This window comes from Amphiprion ocellaris, chromosome 4, assembly GCF_022539595.1.
Source record: "Amphiprion ocellaris isolate individual 3 ecotype Okinawa chromosome 4, ASM2253959v1, whole genome shotgun sequence".
NCBI lineage: Eukaryota > Metazoa > Chordata > Actinopteri > Pomacentridae > Amphiprion > Amphiprion ocellaris.
Window position 1 is genome coordinate 34,688,731 of NC_072769.1, and position 15,107 is coordinate 34,703,837.

The following is a 15,107-nucleotide window of genomic DNA, read 5'->3' on the forward strand; positions in this document are numbered from 1 at the left end:
TTCTAAATGTCTGTGTAGATTCTCAGTCATCCAGATCATGATAATTCTTGGAGCTTCAGTAGAAAGCTTTTTGGTTCTTATTTTCAAGAACATAACAGAACCTTTTAGCATCCCCTACACTAACAAAACAGACCAAGTAATTTTTGACTTCTACCTTTTTTGACTTTTTAACTGTCTGAACCCCAAAACTTACCAGCAGATTCGAAAGGCATGTTATATTTGAAAAATATCGCCAAAATTGGATCTTCGACTTTCCAGCAATCCTTCCACAAATCATTTTGGTAAGAAATAAAAATGAAAGTAATAAAATATCTGTAGTATGGCGAGCTTCTATTTTCTCAAGTGTCGATAACACCTGTGGACACTTTACAGTTTTGGAGATTTAACAATAAAATTATAAAATTTGTAAATATATATTTTTAGATTTTGTTTTCGTTATACATAGTGCACAATGCAACAATTCATTGTATTAAATTGCATGTTTGAAAAAAGAATGTAAAATGAATAAATGATTATAATGGCTCATCCTGTATTTGGCTGCAAAAATGTAAATTGTGTGATCTGAAGTCAAACAACAGCAGCACTGAAGCTAAACATTTGCAAGAAGAAGAGACTAAACCAACAGAATCAAGCTCGACTGACCTGGAAGAAATAATTAAAAAGCAGATGAAAAAAAAACAATCACACCTTTCATGTGCGTTCATACCGACACACACAGAGTTGCGACTGACCAGCAGCAGTGAACTGACAGTGACAAACGACTCCATCACAGTGGTTCTCAGTGGAGCAGCTGCTGATGTAGTGCAGCTTATTAAGTGCTAATGTACTGAAGGTCTTCACGGCCTCCTACAGATCTATCCAAACACTGCGTTATAGAAGCAACCCCCCCAGCTTTTACACACTCTGTACAGTCACAAGTGAGCTGCCTGTGTGATAGAAAAATAGAGATTTATTTATTTTTTCCTTAAAAAACCAAACACAAGCACAGCGCCAAAAGTATGTGGACAGAAGTCGTAGCAATTTGCTTCAATTACAGTAGCCAAACTTCTGAGAATACAGAAAATATGTTCCTGCGTCTAAGTTTGCATTCAGAGTTCACTTATTTGTTATTTAGGACCTAAGAATAAGTTTTAAAAAATATTCTTGCAAAATTTTTAAAATTGAGTATGTTTTCAAACCTTGACATTTTTTCCAGAAAAGGGTTTAAGGGTTCGATATCTCCAGAAATATAATTTCCACAGCTGTAAAATTTGATGAGGACACAGACAAAACTGTTTCCAGCAGATCCTAATGAAAGAATGGCTGCAACTGAGGTCACATTTTTAATTAGTGGCCCTTGAAATGGAAAAAAGTCCAAGCCTTGAAGTATCCATATTTACGAATTTGGACACATTTGAAAATGTTTTGGACACAGATGACATTGCTCTCAGCAGATCCAAATGACTGATTGGTTTCAGTAGCAGCCATGTTTTTAATTACTGGCCCTTGAAATGGAAAAATGTGCTAAATTTTAAAACCAGGGTGGTATTGTGACTCCAGAAAGATCCTGTAACTGTATATATCTAGATGCATATCGCATATAGATGCATATAGATCCATATTTCCTACAAGAAAATACAGTCTTTTGTCTGTGTCAGCTATTGAATTAACGGGATATAGATATAAGGTTTCATCTGCAACATTCAGAGGTGCCTCAAGATTTATCTTAATCGAAGCAAACAGGTCAAGCTAAAGCCGATAAAGACAGCTCTGTCCACATATTATAGTGTGATAAGTAGTGTAGATACAAGCATGTCTCAATGATTTACTCATCCTGGGTTTAAACTTCAGCTAGCAGCTTGCTAAATGCAGCTTGCAGCTTGTTATGAAAATACTATCTAGCTTTTTGTTTTTCAGTGTTTGGAGGCAAAATGTGAATGAAATGAAATGTAAAATAAATAAAGTAGCCCTTTGATGTAGTAAACTGATGCAACTCACCTTGAGTCATAACAGTGTAGTGAAGCTTCAGTTACTGCTAGTTTAACTGATTTCAGATCCTCAAACAATCGAGTCAGTCGGCATTTATAGAATCTGGTTAGTTTCAGAAAAATCCGCTGTATTTTTTTCATGCAAGAGGAGGGTATGACTGCAGGCCTCAGAGCAGGATATTAATATCTCCATTCAGTGGATATTCTCACATCTGCTTAGAAACACCGAACCCTCATTAGAGCTGAATTTATTACCTTGTTCTTCAACCTTTCCCCTTCTCTCCTTCATATACTTGTATTTTCCACATACAACTGCTCCTTAAATTCAAACAATTCACTTGATGCTGCTTCAATCTTCAACCTTTAGTTGCATCTACTCACTTGTTGAAGGAAAACTTTTTCAAATCACGAGATACAGAAACTCTGAGCAGTTTCATGAGCCAAAATTATGTTTTTCTGTGTCGGTGCTTGTGTAAATGTTGTGTACATGTATGTATATGTATGTGTGTGTTTTGTGCGACTCCCCCTGCATGTCTCAGATCCCTCATTGCATGCCTCCTGTGCTGTGACTGTCCGGACACCCTCCATCCTCCAGACCTGGATCCTCCCCTCCCGTCCTTCCCCTGTTCAAGCCGTCCCTCCTTGACTCCCCTCCAGGGGGCGGTGGAGAGGCCTCAGACCACCCTCCCTCTGCCCAGTCGATCCCCCCTAGGGCTGTGGACGGTAGCAGTCAGGGGTCCACAGGGGGTAGAGAGAGCTGATGGGGGCAGCGTAGCCGAATTCTCCTGCAGCACTTTGGCGCCCTCAGAGGGCATCGACATGCGACGGCTCCTCCGAACCACTAGAAGGCCGCGTCGCTCACTGGGCACCTTCTGCCTGCCTGTAGCGGCTTGTTTAAGAAGAATCAACTTTAATACGTGATCAGACCAGCATTGGATTGAGAGAACATTTTACTTTTTAAAATTTTTTTATTCTTCTTTAAAAAAAAAAAAAAAAAAAAAAAGTCGAGGTCCAAATTACAGTTAAATTATGTTGCGACGCAAATGTTTTAGTTTTTCTAAACTTATCTATCATCATCTTTTCTCTGGGAACGCAGAAGGTTCACTCATTTGTAGCTGCTTGATTAATCCTCTGAACTTCAAAAGGCATGTTATCTTTTAAAATTGCCAAAGTTTCACCATTCATCAGAGGCAGAAACTGTTCAAACAAAAAAAGTTGTAGGTTTTTTGCATTTTCAGTGGACATTGAAATAGACATCTGTGGTAGACCATAGACCATGTGGTTCTGTTAGAAAAATTACCTATTCTAAGCTTAAAATTGTGACATTTTGTCAAAATTGCTTTATTTTACACATTTCTAAAAAAAAAGCCAAAATAAAGCGCTAACCAGTAAACAACAAAAATTACAAGATTTCGACAATATATATATATTTTTTGTGTTGGTGTTAAACTTTTTTTTCAAAGATGTTAACCCTCTGAACTCCAAATTTGCCAGCAGGTTTATAAAATACATTCTCTTTTAAAAAAAAAAAAACAACAACAAAAAAAACACCAAAATTATGCCATATATTAGCCGGAAACGGAAAAAACAAACAAGCAAAAAGATCTGATCCTCAACTTTCCAATAGTCCTTGAACTTCTTATCTGTGACATGTAGTTCCATCAGCTAAAATAACCAACTGTAAGGTTAAAACAGTGGTATTTCATCAAAGTTCCTTTGTTCCCCAGGCCTCATTTGGGATTTTGCCAAAAAAGAAATGCATCATTAGCACTGATCAATAAAAAAGAAAAACAATTGAGCTCCTCGACACGACTTTTCAGTTGAACTGCAGGCTGTGTTTATACGGCACAGAGAAGAGACAACATGGTAACAGACTTAATCTTTATTATGTAATCACTACTTTTGTTTCAGTTTTGGTAACACCTGTGGACACTTGGAAAAAATGTTGATTCCAGGTTTGTAGGATTTTTGAAAAAATAAATTATCAAACATGTTATTTACATTCTTTATGGTTTTTAATTATTTATGGCATTATAACTGTGTCATACTGCCAGAAGACATTTTTTAATTTCTCTCTACTTCAAGCCATAATGTTCTGTTTCCAAAGAGGTGCAGGACTTTATGCTGCAGTGAAAAGTGAGTTCACAGTGAGTGAAAATGTCACAAAAGCTGCTTGGAGTTCAGAGGGTTTAGGAGGTATTTTTGTATTTGCAGGAGTTGCTGCGAACGCTCCATTTATGAAACTGTTCAGTTCACCAAACTTCTCAAATGTACCAGATTTTATAAAAATTTGAACTTCACAAAGTTGGCACAAATCACCTGGACTACAAGCTAAGAACCTAATAGAAATATGCACTAAACAGATGATATGAAGCTGCACAAAAAGGCCTGTGAGGTACAGTAAACTATAAGTACCAATGACTTTCCCAACATCCTTGAACACACCAGACTGACTTGGCGTTTTCTCTTTGCAGTCGGCAGATGCGTTCGATGGGTCGCAGCATGCTGAAGAGCTCCAGTGTGAGCGGTGAAATCTATACGCAGGAACGAACCGACGGCAGCCAATCAGACACGGCGCTGGGAACGGTGGGCGGCGGCAGCAAGAAGAGACGCTCCAGCCTCAGCGCCAGAGTGGTGGCCATCGTTGGCAACCGTCGCAGCCGCAGCACCTCCCAGATCAGCGGACCCGGTGAGTTGCCATAGCAACACCGAAGCTTTTGTGAAGATTCTGTATGGTGTGTGTATGTAAATATTCCAATTTATATATTGTCGTTTGGCTATTTTGAAAATAATTGTTTCTGTAAGGTGATATTAAATAGGGATGTCTGATAATATCGGCCCACCGATATTATCATTTTTCATTATCATAAAAAACGATAAAATATTGCCAGGATTTCGGCAACAGTTTTCAAAATTGTGCAATATAGTTGCCAAATTATAAAAGATTCATAGAGAGAGGGAGAGAATGAACTGTTGTTTGAGACAATTTTTTTTAAAAAGCCATTTTTTCCATAACTTCAGTTGAAGTGCATTTCCTGTTTTGCACAGACAATGTTTACGTTTGGAAAGCCTTGTTGCATTTGAAAATGCATTCAGTGGGGCATCACAATAAAATTAGGCAGGATTTGTTAATTCCACGACAGGAGATATGTGATGTTACCTAAGATTAGTTAAATAGCCCACATACATCGGTATCGGTTGATATCAGAATCGGAAATTGAGAGTTGGACAATATCGGCATATCGGTTATTGACAAAAAAGTCATTATCGGACATCCCTAATACTCAGTCCTAACTGAACTTTTTGAACTGAAGCTTCAGTTAATTCAATGACCTCTGCAGGAATTTCTGCTTCTGATTCACATTAAACTACAGCAAATTTAAACTGCACCTACAGTTTTAAACCTGAAAGTGTGTCAGAGCTTTAAACTCGTCCTAAAACTCCCACATGGAGTCGATCACGTTGTGTCCTGAGGAATAAACTGTACCGAAACACCACAAATTAAAGTGTCCTTTTGTTCTGTGAGCCTCTGTTGGCCCGGTCAAGACAAATCTTATATCTGAGAGAGTTTCAGAGTCCACTTTCACCGTCGGGGGTTAGTTAGATGAAAGCTTCCCTTCTTTGTAGTGGACATAAAACGCTATTAGAGAACATTGTGCCTGAGGGGGGATGAGGAGGAGGGAGCAAAGATTAGACAAGAGATCAACCTCAGTTTGACAGATGTTTCATGATAATGACGGATGACAGCAAACACAGGCAGGTAAGACTCTGAATTTTTGGATTTTCAGGATTTACAAGGCAGAAATGCTGCTTAATTTAGAAGTTTGATGAGTCAGACGTCAGACACGCCTCAATCCGTGAAGCCATGCAGGGATGTCTGCGTTTTTATTCTGCCCAACAATTTCCTGTTTACTTGTGATGACCGGATTGAAGGGTGTGACTCTGGCTGCACTTCAGACAACAGATCTCAGCGCTTCAAAGTGGATCTTATGAATGATTTACTACTTATCCCAGTGAATGAATGAACTCTGGAGTATTTCAGAGTCACATTTCTCTGTGTTCTAACCACAACAAGAAAAATCTGTCTTAATTCTCTGGGATTTTCCACAAATATTTTATGGTGCTGTAATAATTTTGATGATTATTCATCATGGCTAGCATTTCTTAGAATAATAATAACTTTATTTGCATGATATAGCACCTTTTAAAAACAGTGTTTTAATAAGACACAAACAAATAATAAGAATAAATTAATCATTCAAGGATAAAGTTAAATAAAAGTAGGCCTAATACAGAAATAGGTTTAACACGTGCTTAAATCTCTAAATAAATTCTAAATAGCACAGATAAGCAAGCGTATGGAGTCTGACATCACAAGGATTCTGTTTTTGGATTTAGTGACTAATTTTGTTGGAGCATTCAAGTTGTGTTTGCTAATATAGAAATGCAGTGACTTACTAGTCTTATTTAGTGATCTAACTGGGATGTGGTAAAAGCGTGAATGAAAGTTTTCAATTTACTTGTAGACATTTTAATTTTTCAAATTTTAAAGTATTTCTTTTACAATCTTGTTGGTAAAGATGACACCCGAAGATTTCTGTTGTGGGTTTGATCCAGGAGGAGGCAAAGGTTCAGTAGATGTGATCATTGAAATAGTTTGGATCTGTGATAGTAACTTCTGATGTAAATTTTTTTCTACTCTGGAGGTTTCTGTAGCGGGAGCATCTGCATTATTAGTCGAGTTTTTCACTTCAGTATTCAAAGTCCTGCGCCTCTATGGAAAGAGACAATCATGACTAGAAGTATAGTTTTACTCAAACTGTCTTCTGTGCAGCATGACGCAGTTATAATGCAATAAACCATAAAAAAAGAAAAAAAGTTGATTTTCTGGGACCATTTATTTTGCAAAAAATTGAAATGACTTGGAATCAACATGTTCAACATTTTCCCAAGTGCTCACCCATACTGGGAAAAATTATTTACCTCATGTACATTTTTAGTAGTTTCCATTCTTGTCTCCTCTCTGCTCGGTGTGAACAATATCTGCATCTCAGCTGAAAAGTCCTTGAATTTTTCTTACATGACTGCTGGCCACAGCTGAGACAGTCATGGCTTCATAGTTGCATGGAGGAGTGCAGATTTTTTTTATTTATTTATTTTTTTTTTTACACAGAATTTGTTTAGAGCAAAAGATTAATTTGTGGCAAATGCAGAATGAAGTAATTTTAAGCTTAGATTTGGTTAAAAAATTTATTTAAAAAATTGCACGCCACAGATGATTAGTTCAAGGATTGTCCAAAAGTTGAAAATTCAAGATTTTCTCTTTTTTTTCCTAGTTTGTGACTGTGATAAATGGTGTAGTTCTAGCAATTTTTTTTCTTTTTTTTTTTGAGGATGCCATCAGCAGTTATCTTGACTGTGTTACACACTGGTTGTGTAAACTTTTATGAATGTCAGCTCTTTACTTTCACTATGGGGAACTTAGAGTCTATTCGTCTGGGTCAACATTTTGGAAAATACTTTCCTACTGAGAATTAGATAATAAAATTGATTCCACTCTCTATACCACCAGCAGCTGACTGTATTAGCTTAGCACAAGGACTCAAAACACTGGCAGCAAAGGCAGCAAAATCCACCATTCAGCTGCATCAAAGTGGAAAAATTCTGAATAATGGAGACTCCATCAAAGTCCTCATCGAGAAATAGTGTCAGACTCAATACTGCCCAGATTTATTTATAATTTTTACACTTTTTGTACAATTTTTACAGATTAAACAGTCATTATGCTAAGATAACCGACTTGTACAGACATAAAGGTATCAATCTTCTCATCTAGTTTTTGGTAAGAATACGAAGACAGAAAATAAACCACAAAGAGCTGTTTTTTTTTTTTTTGTCACAGATCATTGAAGCAGTTTTTGATTAAAACAGCTGCTGTTGAGCTTCACCTCTATCTCAGCACACAACAGTAGTTTCTTTTTTAGTGTTTGCAAACGGTCTCTGAAGCTCACTTTTATCTGTCACGTCCACCTCACAGGATTAAACTGTTGCTGTTCTTTCATCCAGAGGGGAAGAGTAAGAAGGAGAAGGGCGCCCCCATCCAGAGGAGCACCGAGTACGGCATGGCGGTGGAGCTGACCAGGAACATGAGCCGGCAGCCGAGCAGAGAGTCCAACAACGGCAGCATGAACAGCTGCAACTCTGAGGGAAAGTCAGTAAACCTACTTCTACCTACTTCTGGTTTCTGGTTCCAGTGTGTTACTGGGCTGCTTTTGTGTATGTGCAAGTAAACATAATCTCCTAGACCACAAAAATACAGTTCTATACCTGTAAAAATGTGCACAATGTGGGCTTTTTAAGAAAATAAAGATTCTATGTCAGCTTGTTCTTAGTGATTATATGCAGACACAGACATCCATTTCTGCCTAGTGTCAGACAAATCACAGTTTAATGTAATGACCCACTGTTCAAACCGTCTCTTTGACTAAATCACATTAAAGTTTGTGTTTCCTGTCGGGTTTTTTGTGCTGTAAATAACCAGCAGCAGCAAGTGGATTCTCCTCACTGAAACGAGCACTGAAGCCACCACTGATAGGATGGTGATATACTGTCATATCGGCTATTATTATGTTAATTAATTGCTCTTGGTGTGTTTTCTGTCTCAGTTTGATCTTCTCTGGAGTGAATCTGGGTGCCAGCAGTCAGTTCAGTGATTTCCTGGATGGACTGGGACCAGCTCAGTTGGTGGGCAGACAGACTCTGGCTACTCCTGCCATAGGTACAAAACTCACTGGTGATACTGTCTCTGCTGTTCTGTATTAACTTCAGATTCAGGAGACCTACTGCCTTTGTGCACTGATCTATTTATCAACACTTCTGTCGTATATATATATAAATGTATATTCCTTTTCAACAATTTATTTTTTTTAAAATTGATTTTATGTCTTTTTAGGGCTATTTCTGGTAATTATTTATAGTTTTTTTTCTTTTTTAATATATACTTTTTGTTTTTAATTTCTGTATTCATTTTTTGATTTCAATTATGTTTATACATTTGTTGTGTGTTATATTTTAAAAATTTTTATTTCTTCCTTTTTATTATAATTGTTTACATTTTAAAAGAATTACTTAATTTTTTTAATGTATTTAATTAGTTAATTTATTTGTAGTTAATTGATGAATTATTTGAATTTATTTTATGATAATACATCTGTTTTGTTTTAATTATTTTTTGTTTAGTTTTTATTATTTTATTTTCATGTTTTCTTTTAATTTTATTTTTTATTTACCTTATTTTAAAAATACATATTGACTATTCACACATTATGTTCTATTTTTATGACAGTAGTTTAGTTTTTTTATTGTATTTATTATTTTTCTAGATTATTTTTCCTGCACATTGATCTAAAGTGTTCTAGTTTATTAATGTTTTTGATGATGAGGCTACCCTGCACATATATTCATCTATATTCCCCTTTTTCACATCTGTAAGTCTTTGCACATTCCTCCGGTTGTCTCAGCAGTGCACACTGTCTGTCACTGATCCCTTTCTGGTGTATTAGCCAATCATCTTTCCTCTCTGCTCTGTTACCAAGGTGACATCCAGATCGGTATGATGGAGAAAAAGGGTCAGCTGGAGGTGGAGGTTATCAGAGCTCGAGGACTCGTACAAAAGCCAGGATCCAAATCTCTCCCTGGTAAGAGCCTCTGCAGCCTCTCAACATGTCACTCACACTGTTACTATGAAATACACCTTGCATCCATTGCAATCCAGCACATACACTCAGCCGAAACACGCTGTCTTCTCTCCACTCCTGCACAGACGTAACCCTCTGTGAGATCTGGTTTGGATTATACTGTCGAGGTGCTGCTAATAACTTTTTTTGTCTCTGCCTTCAGCTCCATATGTCAAAGTCTACCTGCTGAATAATGGAGCGTACGTAGCCAAAAAGAAAACCAAGATTGCACGGAAAACACTTGACCCACTGTACCAGCAAGCACTGCTATTCGAGGAGAGTCCGCAGGGGAAAGTCTTACAGGTGAGCAGGAGGTGAATTTCTCTGTATCAAAAAGTTAAATGGGGTTTTTTTTGTGCTAGTTTCATACAAATGGATTTCCCTGCAGGTGATTGTGTGGGGAGACTACGGCCGCATGGACCACAAGAGCTTCATGGGAGTTGCACAAATCCTATTGGAGGAGCTGGACTTATCAAGCACAGTCATTGGTTGGTATAAGTTGTTCCCGCCGTCCTCGCTGGTGGATCCGACGCTCGCCTCCCTGACCCGGCGAGCTTCTCAGTCGTCCCTCGACAGCTCGTCTGGACCGCCGGGCGTCCGGTCATAGTGGACCAGCGACAACGGTAAAAAACAAAACTGCAAAGAGAAACGAAAACAAAATGCGGCGGAAAACGTAGAAGAACAACAATCAGAAACAAGAAAGCTTTGTTGAAAAATCTGACAATCACTCCTGCCGCGGTTTAACTGTTTGTTGTTGGGAGCGTTTCAGTGTTTCATATCCATTCAAAGAAGAATCTCATAGTTTTCTCTGTGTGCGGCGAAAGAAGCAGGGCTGCTGCAGTTCTGAAACGAAAGCAGGGTGGTTTTTAACTGAATCAACAATAGCGAAGAAATGTACGTAAGCGTCGGAATGTATGGACTGGAGACAGAGGTAATCACCCTCCACGCCTGCAGGAGGCGCCGTCCTCCCTGCAGAGGCCTCCTCCAGAAGCCCAGCAGACTGGGCAGGGAGCCCCCGCATGGGCCTTCAGTCTGGAAGCACAGGGCCTCCTTCTGGTGCCTCGGACCTCGGAGCCGATCGCTGGTCCCTTCTCTGTCGAAAGATCCTCTTTTCAACATGTTTACCATGGCTGCACTGAAGCCGCACTGTTTTAGCGTGTTTGCTTTGTCGTTCATTTCTTTCCCTTTGTTACTACTGGCACAAGATGTTTCTACAGTGCTCATGATAATGTCGTCAGTCTGGTGTGTGCATGGAGAGAAAAAACAAAACACAAGAGATATTAAAAAAAAGGATATAAAAGCTATTAAATGTCTGCAAAGTGTTATGCAGGTGGGGACCGTTGATGAAGACACAGCTTAGATTTTTACACTCGACAGTGAGATTAGCGTTGTTTTCCTCGTTCCACTGCTGGCCAAGCGTCCAGGCCAGTTGTCTTTGTATAGATGTATATTAGGCCTCCCAGGAGGTTGACCAATAAATAAAATTTATGTCACTTTGAAATATCACAAGGGTACACTGTAAAAAAAGAAGAAAGTCAGTCTTTGTTCACCAAGGCGAGAGCAAGATAGGACCCTGTAATTTTTCATATTTTTGGGGGGGACTGTGTGCCCTCACCCCAGCACGTGGAACAGTTCTGAGTTCAACTTTTGTTTTTCATTTTCTTTTTTTGGAAATTTAAACACAAGCACAAGAGCTTGATTTTTTTACAAGACAAAAAGTTTAACTTTTTGAAAAAAAACACGTAGTTTTAAAAAGAAAAAAGGAGAAAAAAAAGCAACAATCCCCCGTCACTGATTCAGTTCATTTCTTTGTCTCGATATTAGCAGACAGACAGACAGACAGAAAAGAAGATTCGCTCACAGTAGCCGTGTTTCCATGAGATTGTAAAGCGAATTTGAAGCGGACTTTTGAATAAAAGTTTCCATTAACTGATCTGAAGCGAAAAACTTGCCTGAAGGTGGCAGTGTGGAGTAAAAGAGGCAGAAACAAAACAAAAAGTTAGACCTTTTAAAGAAGAAACATACAAACTTTATCTGTTTACTTTGTATTGCAGCTGCCCTTTCAAAGTACTGTTTCTTGCAGTATGCACACAATTGGAACGTAAAAGTTTGTCATAATATTGCGCCTTATACTTTGACGTAGCCGCAGAGGATTGTGCATAATGATAGCTAGAAAAGCAAGCTTCCAACCTGCAAACTGCAAATTCTGACTCAACATAGTAGAACATTAGGGTATTTTTGGCACATTTAATGTTTCATATAGTGGGACGTGCTCATTGGGAAAAAAAAAACCTTTGTTCTTCTACAAGAGAAAAGTGAAAAAAAGTGTTCAGGAACCAGTTTTCAATCTGGGAAATTGACAACATACGTTCACATTAGTTAGTATTTACTGTCTGGAGATGAAAAGATGTTTTCATAAGATTGGAACATGAATTTGAAGCCAAATGGAAAGTTGTTTCCATTACCTGATTTGAGGGGAATAAACACACCTGAAGGTGGTGATGTAGAGTAACAGAAAAAGGGCACAAAACAACTGAATTGTCATAATATCATGCTTTCATCCTAGCTTGCAAATTGCAAAATCTGACTGTGTGTAGCTGGACATCCTGGTTTATGATTTTGTGAATTGGGTCTTTTTCTCGCGTCCTATACGCAGCTTTGTTCCTTTACAAGAGAAAAGCGGAAAGAAGTTTTCAGGAACCTGTTTTCAATTTGGAAAATTGTCACTATTCTTTCACGTCAGCTGATATTTATGTGGCTTCATGTTGTCTGGAGACAAAAAGGTGTTTCCATCCAATATCACTCAAAGAACAACTTTGCTCAACATAAATCACTACAATGAAGGAAAAGAAGTTGCACAAATGCTGTATTTTAATTTAGGCCTTATCTCACCATTTTTTCCCCCACATCATGCCATGAGCTCATGATGTGAGCTCTGTATACCGTGGCTTGTAGTACGCTGTTATGGATTTTGGAACAAATCCTTTGTTTTTCTTTGGGACAAGTGGATAGAAGTCTTGAGGAAACTGTTTTCAATCATGTAAAGTGTCATTTTTCTGTCTCGTTAGCTGGTATCGGCCATATTTCTCGCTGTCTGGAGACAAAATGGTGTTTCCATCCAGGGCATGTGAGTGGAGCGGTAATAACTTCCATTATCGCTCAACTCAGATTTCACTCCGAAGAATAAAAATGACTCACCGTTCGCTCTAACAAAAGACAAAAAAATTGTATATGTTCTGTATTCAATTTTACCTCTAACGCACCTGGTTCCTACCCATATTATGCTTTGAGCTCATGACATTAGCAGCATTGGAACAAGTTAAGGCAACGCTCCGGTTTTTAAAAAATTCATCTGAAATCATTCATTTGTGCCGTTTCCACCTTCCATGAATCGCATTAACTCCAGAACCATCTCAAGCTTGCATTAAGCTGACCCAAATTTCCATTTACGATTCCAGTCTCTAAACTGATACTTGAAAACACCTTATGGAAACACGGCTAGTTTCCCTCGTGCATCTCTGCGAATGTGAAATTAACCAATCAGACTGATCTGTCAGGACACCAACACCAACACTCATCCTCCGTTTCCGGCCCGCGGACTCCTCCCACGGCGGCGCCAGCATGACTTTGGAAACCTGTTTCCAAGCTGCATGCACATTTTTGTAAAACAGATACAGGAAAAAAATAAAAAGATACCGAACTAGATACGTGTGTTAGTTCCACATACTGTTGGGCCGCTTGTATGTTGCATGCAGTTGTACAGTTTGCTCGTACTTGAATATTAGAGATAAAACCAAGAAACTGAAGCCATTCCCATTAAAGACATCCGAACTCCACGTCCTCTCAGTCCGGTGCTGAATGTCTCTCGAGCTGAAATCCCCAAGATTACATTGATGTCTTTCCTCAAACCCTCTGGAAGATGTACTGCAGACCTCACAGCGCCCTCTACTGTTAGTCCACGTCATAGTATACCTCCAAGGGGCTGAGACAGAGAAATATGTACAAATCAGATCCACTGATGATGATTTCAGATCACACACTAGCTGTTAAGTTGAGAATAAATGAGTCACTCACTGTAAATATCGGCTCACTGGGTTTTCATCGGTGAAAATCGCAAAAAAAAAAGGGGGGCCAAGTCATACAGCGAGTCGGGACCAGAACACATGGACTCGGGTCAGAACCGCTGCTCCAAAACACCCGGTCTACGTCCCATTTCAGAGGAGAATTTTTTCTTTTCATTGTCCGGTGAAGCTGGTTTTTCTTTATTTTATTTTTTGTTTTCCTTCTATTTTCTTTTTTTTTCGTCAGTATTAACAGGAAAAAAAACGCTGATTGTTTACAACTTCTGTGTTCCACTGAAACAAGAAAATTAGAAAAAAGTAAAGCATTCACTGCAACATTTCTTGTTTGTATAACAGATGTGGCTCAAATGATGTGTATGTTTTATATATAAAAAAAGTTCATTTTTATTATTTACAAATAAAAAAGAATGTGTGGAAAAAAGTCAAGCTTTCTCATGTTTCCCTCCTTTTATTTTATTATTAATATTCTCTCAGCGTTGCCTTCATGTCAAAAGGTCATACTTTAAATTTAAAAATGGGATCAGTTGTGTCTGTGGGAAAGTTGATGTTTATCTAAGTCTTATCGTTGCTTCACTTGCAGAGCAGCGTCATAATGAAGACAGAAAATCAAGGTTTCTTTCGACTAAATTCACCGTTTCACTCCAAAAACCCACATTTTAAATCAGCAGTCTGCACAGATATCAGACGTGGTTTAGATGAGTCCTACAAAGATAATCGTTCCTTCAAAAAACAAAACCTGAAGTGTTACATTCGCTCACATTGGCGCATTTTCATTGGTCTATATCAGAAAACTGAAAATCCAATATTTGTGCACATTGTTTTTGAATCCTAATCCAAATAATACCAATATTAAATCAAACATAGAGCTGTGATTGTGGCTGCCCATGAATAATAAAAAATGCTTTGTGATTTCTGGCCAAATAAATAAATAAATGAAGCTTTTTTTTTTTTTTTTGTATTTTCTTTCTGCAAAATCTGCCACCATCCTCTCAGACACACCCGGCTGTGGCACTTTTGTGGGAACAAAATGTGCTTTCATGAGTTTTTGTCCAATCATTTTGTTTTTAGTTGTTTTATTTCAGCCCCTCATTGATTTCACCTGTGACACGTCTCTTCAATAAGTCACTCTCTTTCTATATAATCTTGTTTTTCTCTGTTTTAGTTGCAAGTTTGTGTACCTGCCTGAATTCTTCTCATGGTGTTTGTCTTCTTCTGGTTTGTGCATTTATTAGTTTAAGCCTTTTACTTTTATGTTGTTTCATGCTTCATTTTGCTGCAGTGGTTTGTTGCTTCTGCCATTAGTGCCTTTTAGTTTTGAAACT

General features: G+C 38.2%; 1 protein-coding gene across 28 annotated transcripts in view; it reads left to right on the forward strand.

The window, feature by feature from the left end:
• rims1b (regulating synaptic membrane exocytosis 1b) overlaps window positions 1-14,211 on the forward strand; it is a 97,553-nt gene extending 83,342 nt beyond the window's left edge. For 26 of the 28 annotated variants that reach the window (XM_035949138.2, XM_055009643.1, XM_055009647.1 and 23 more), the window contains 6 exons: window positions 4,442-4,656; window positions 8,034-8,178; window positions 8,633-8,745; window positions 9,563-9,664; window positions 9,867-10,006; window positions 10,092-14,211. In XM_035949138.2, the coding sequence (XP_035805031.2) occupies window positions 4,442-4,656; window positions 8,034-8,178; window positions 8,633-8,745; window positions 9,563-9,664; window positions 9,867-10,006; window positions 10,092-10,310 (934 nt within the window). In that variant the 3' untranslated portion in view covers window positions 10,311-14,211. Of the gene's footprint in view, window positions 1-2,506; window positions 3,541-4,441; window positions 4,657-8,033; window positions 8,179-8,632; window positions 8,746-9,562; window positions 9,665-9,866; window positions 10,007-10,091 lie in introns of those variants that run through there. The other 2 variants (XM_055009659.1, XM_055009661.1) reach the window with 1 other exon arrangement.
• The last annotated feature ends 896 nt before the right edge of the window (window positions 14,212-15,107 follow it).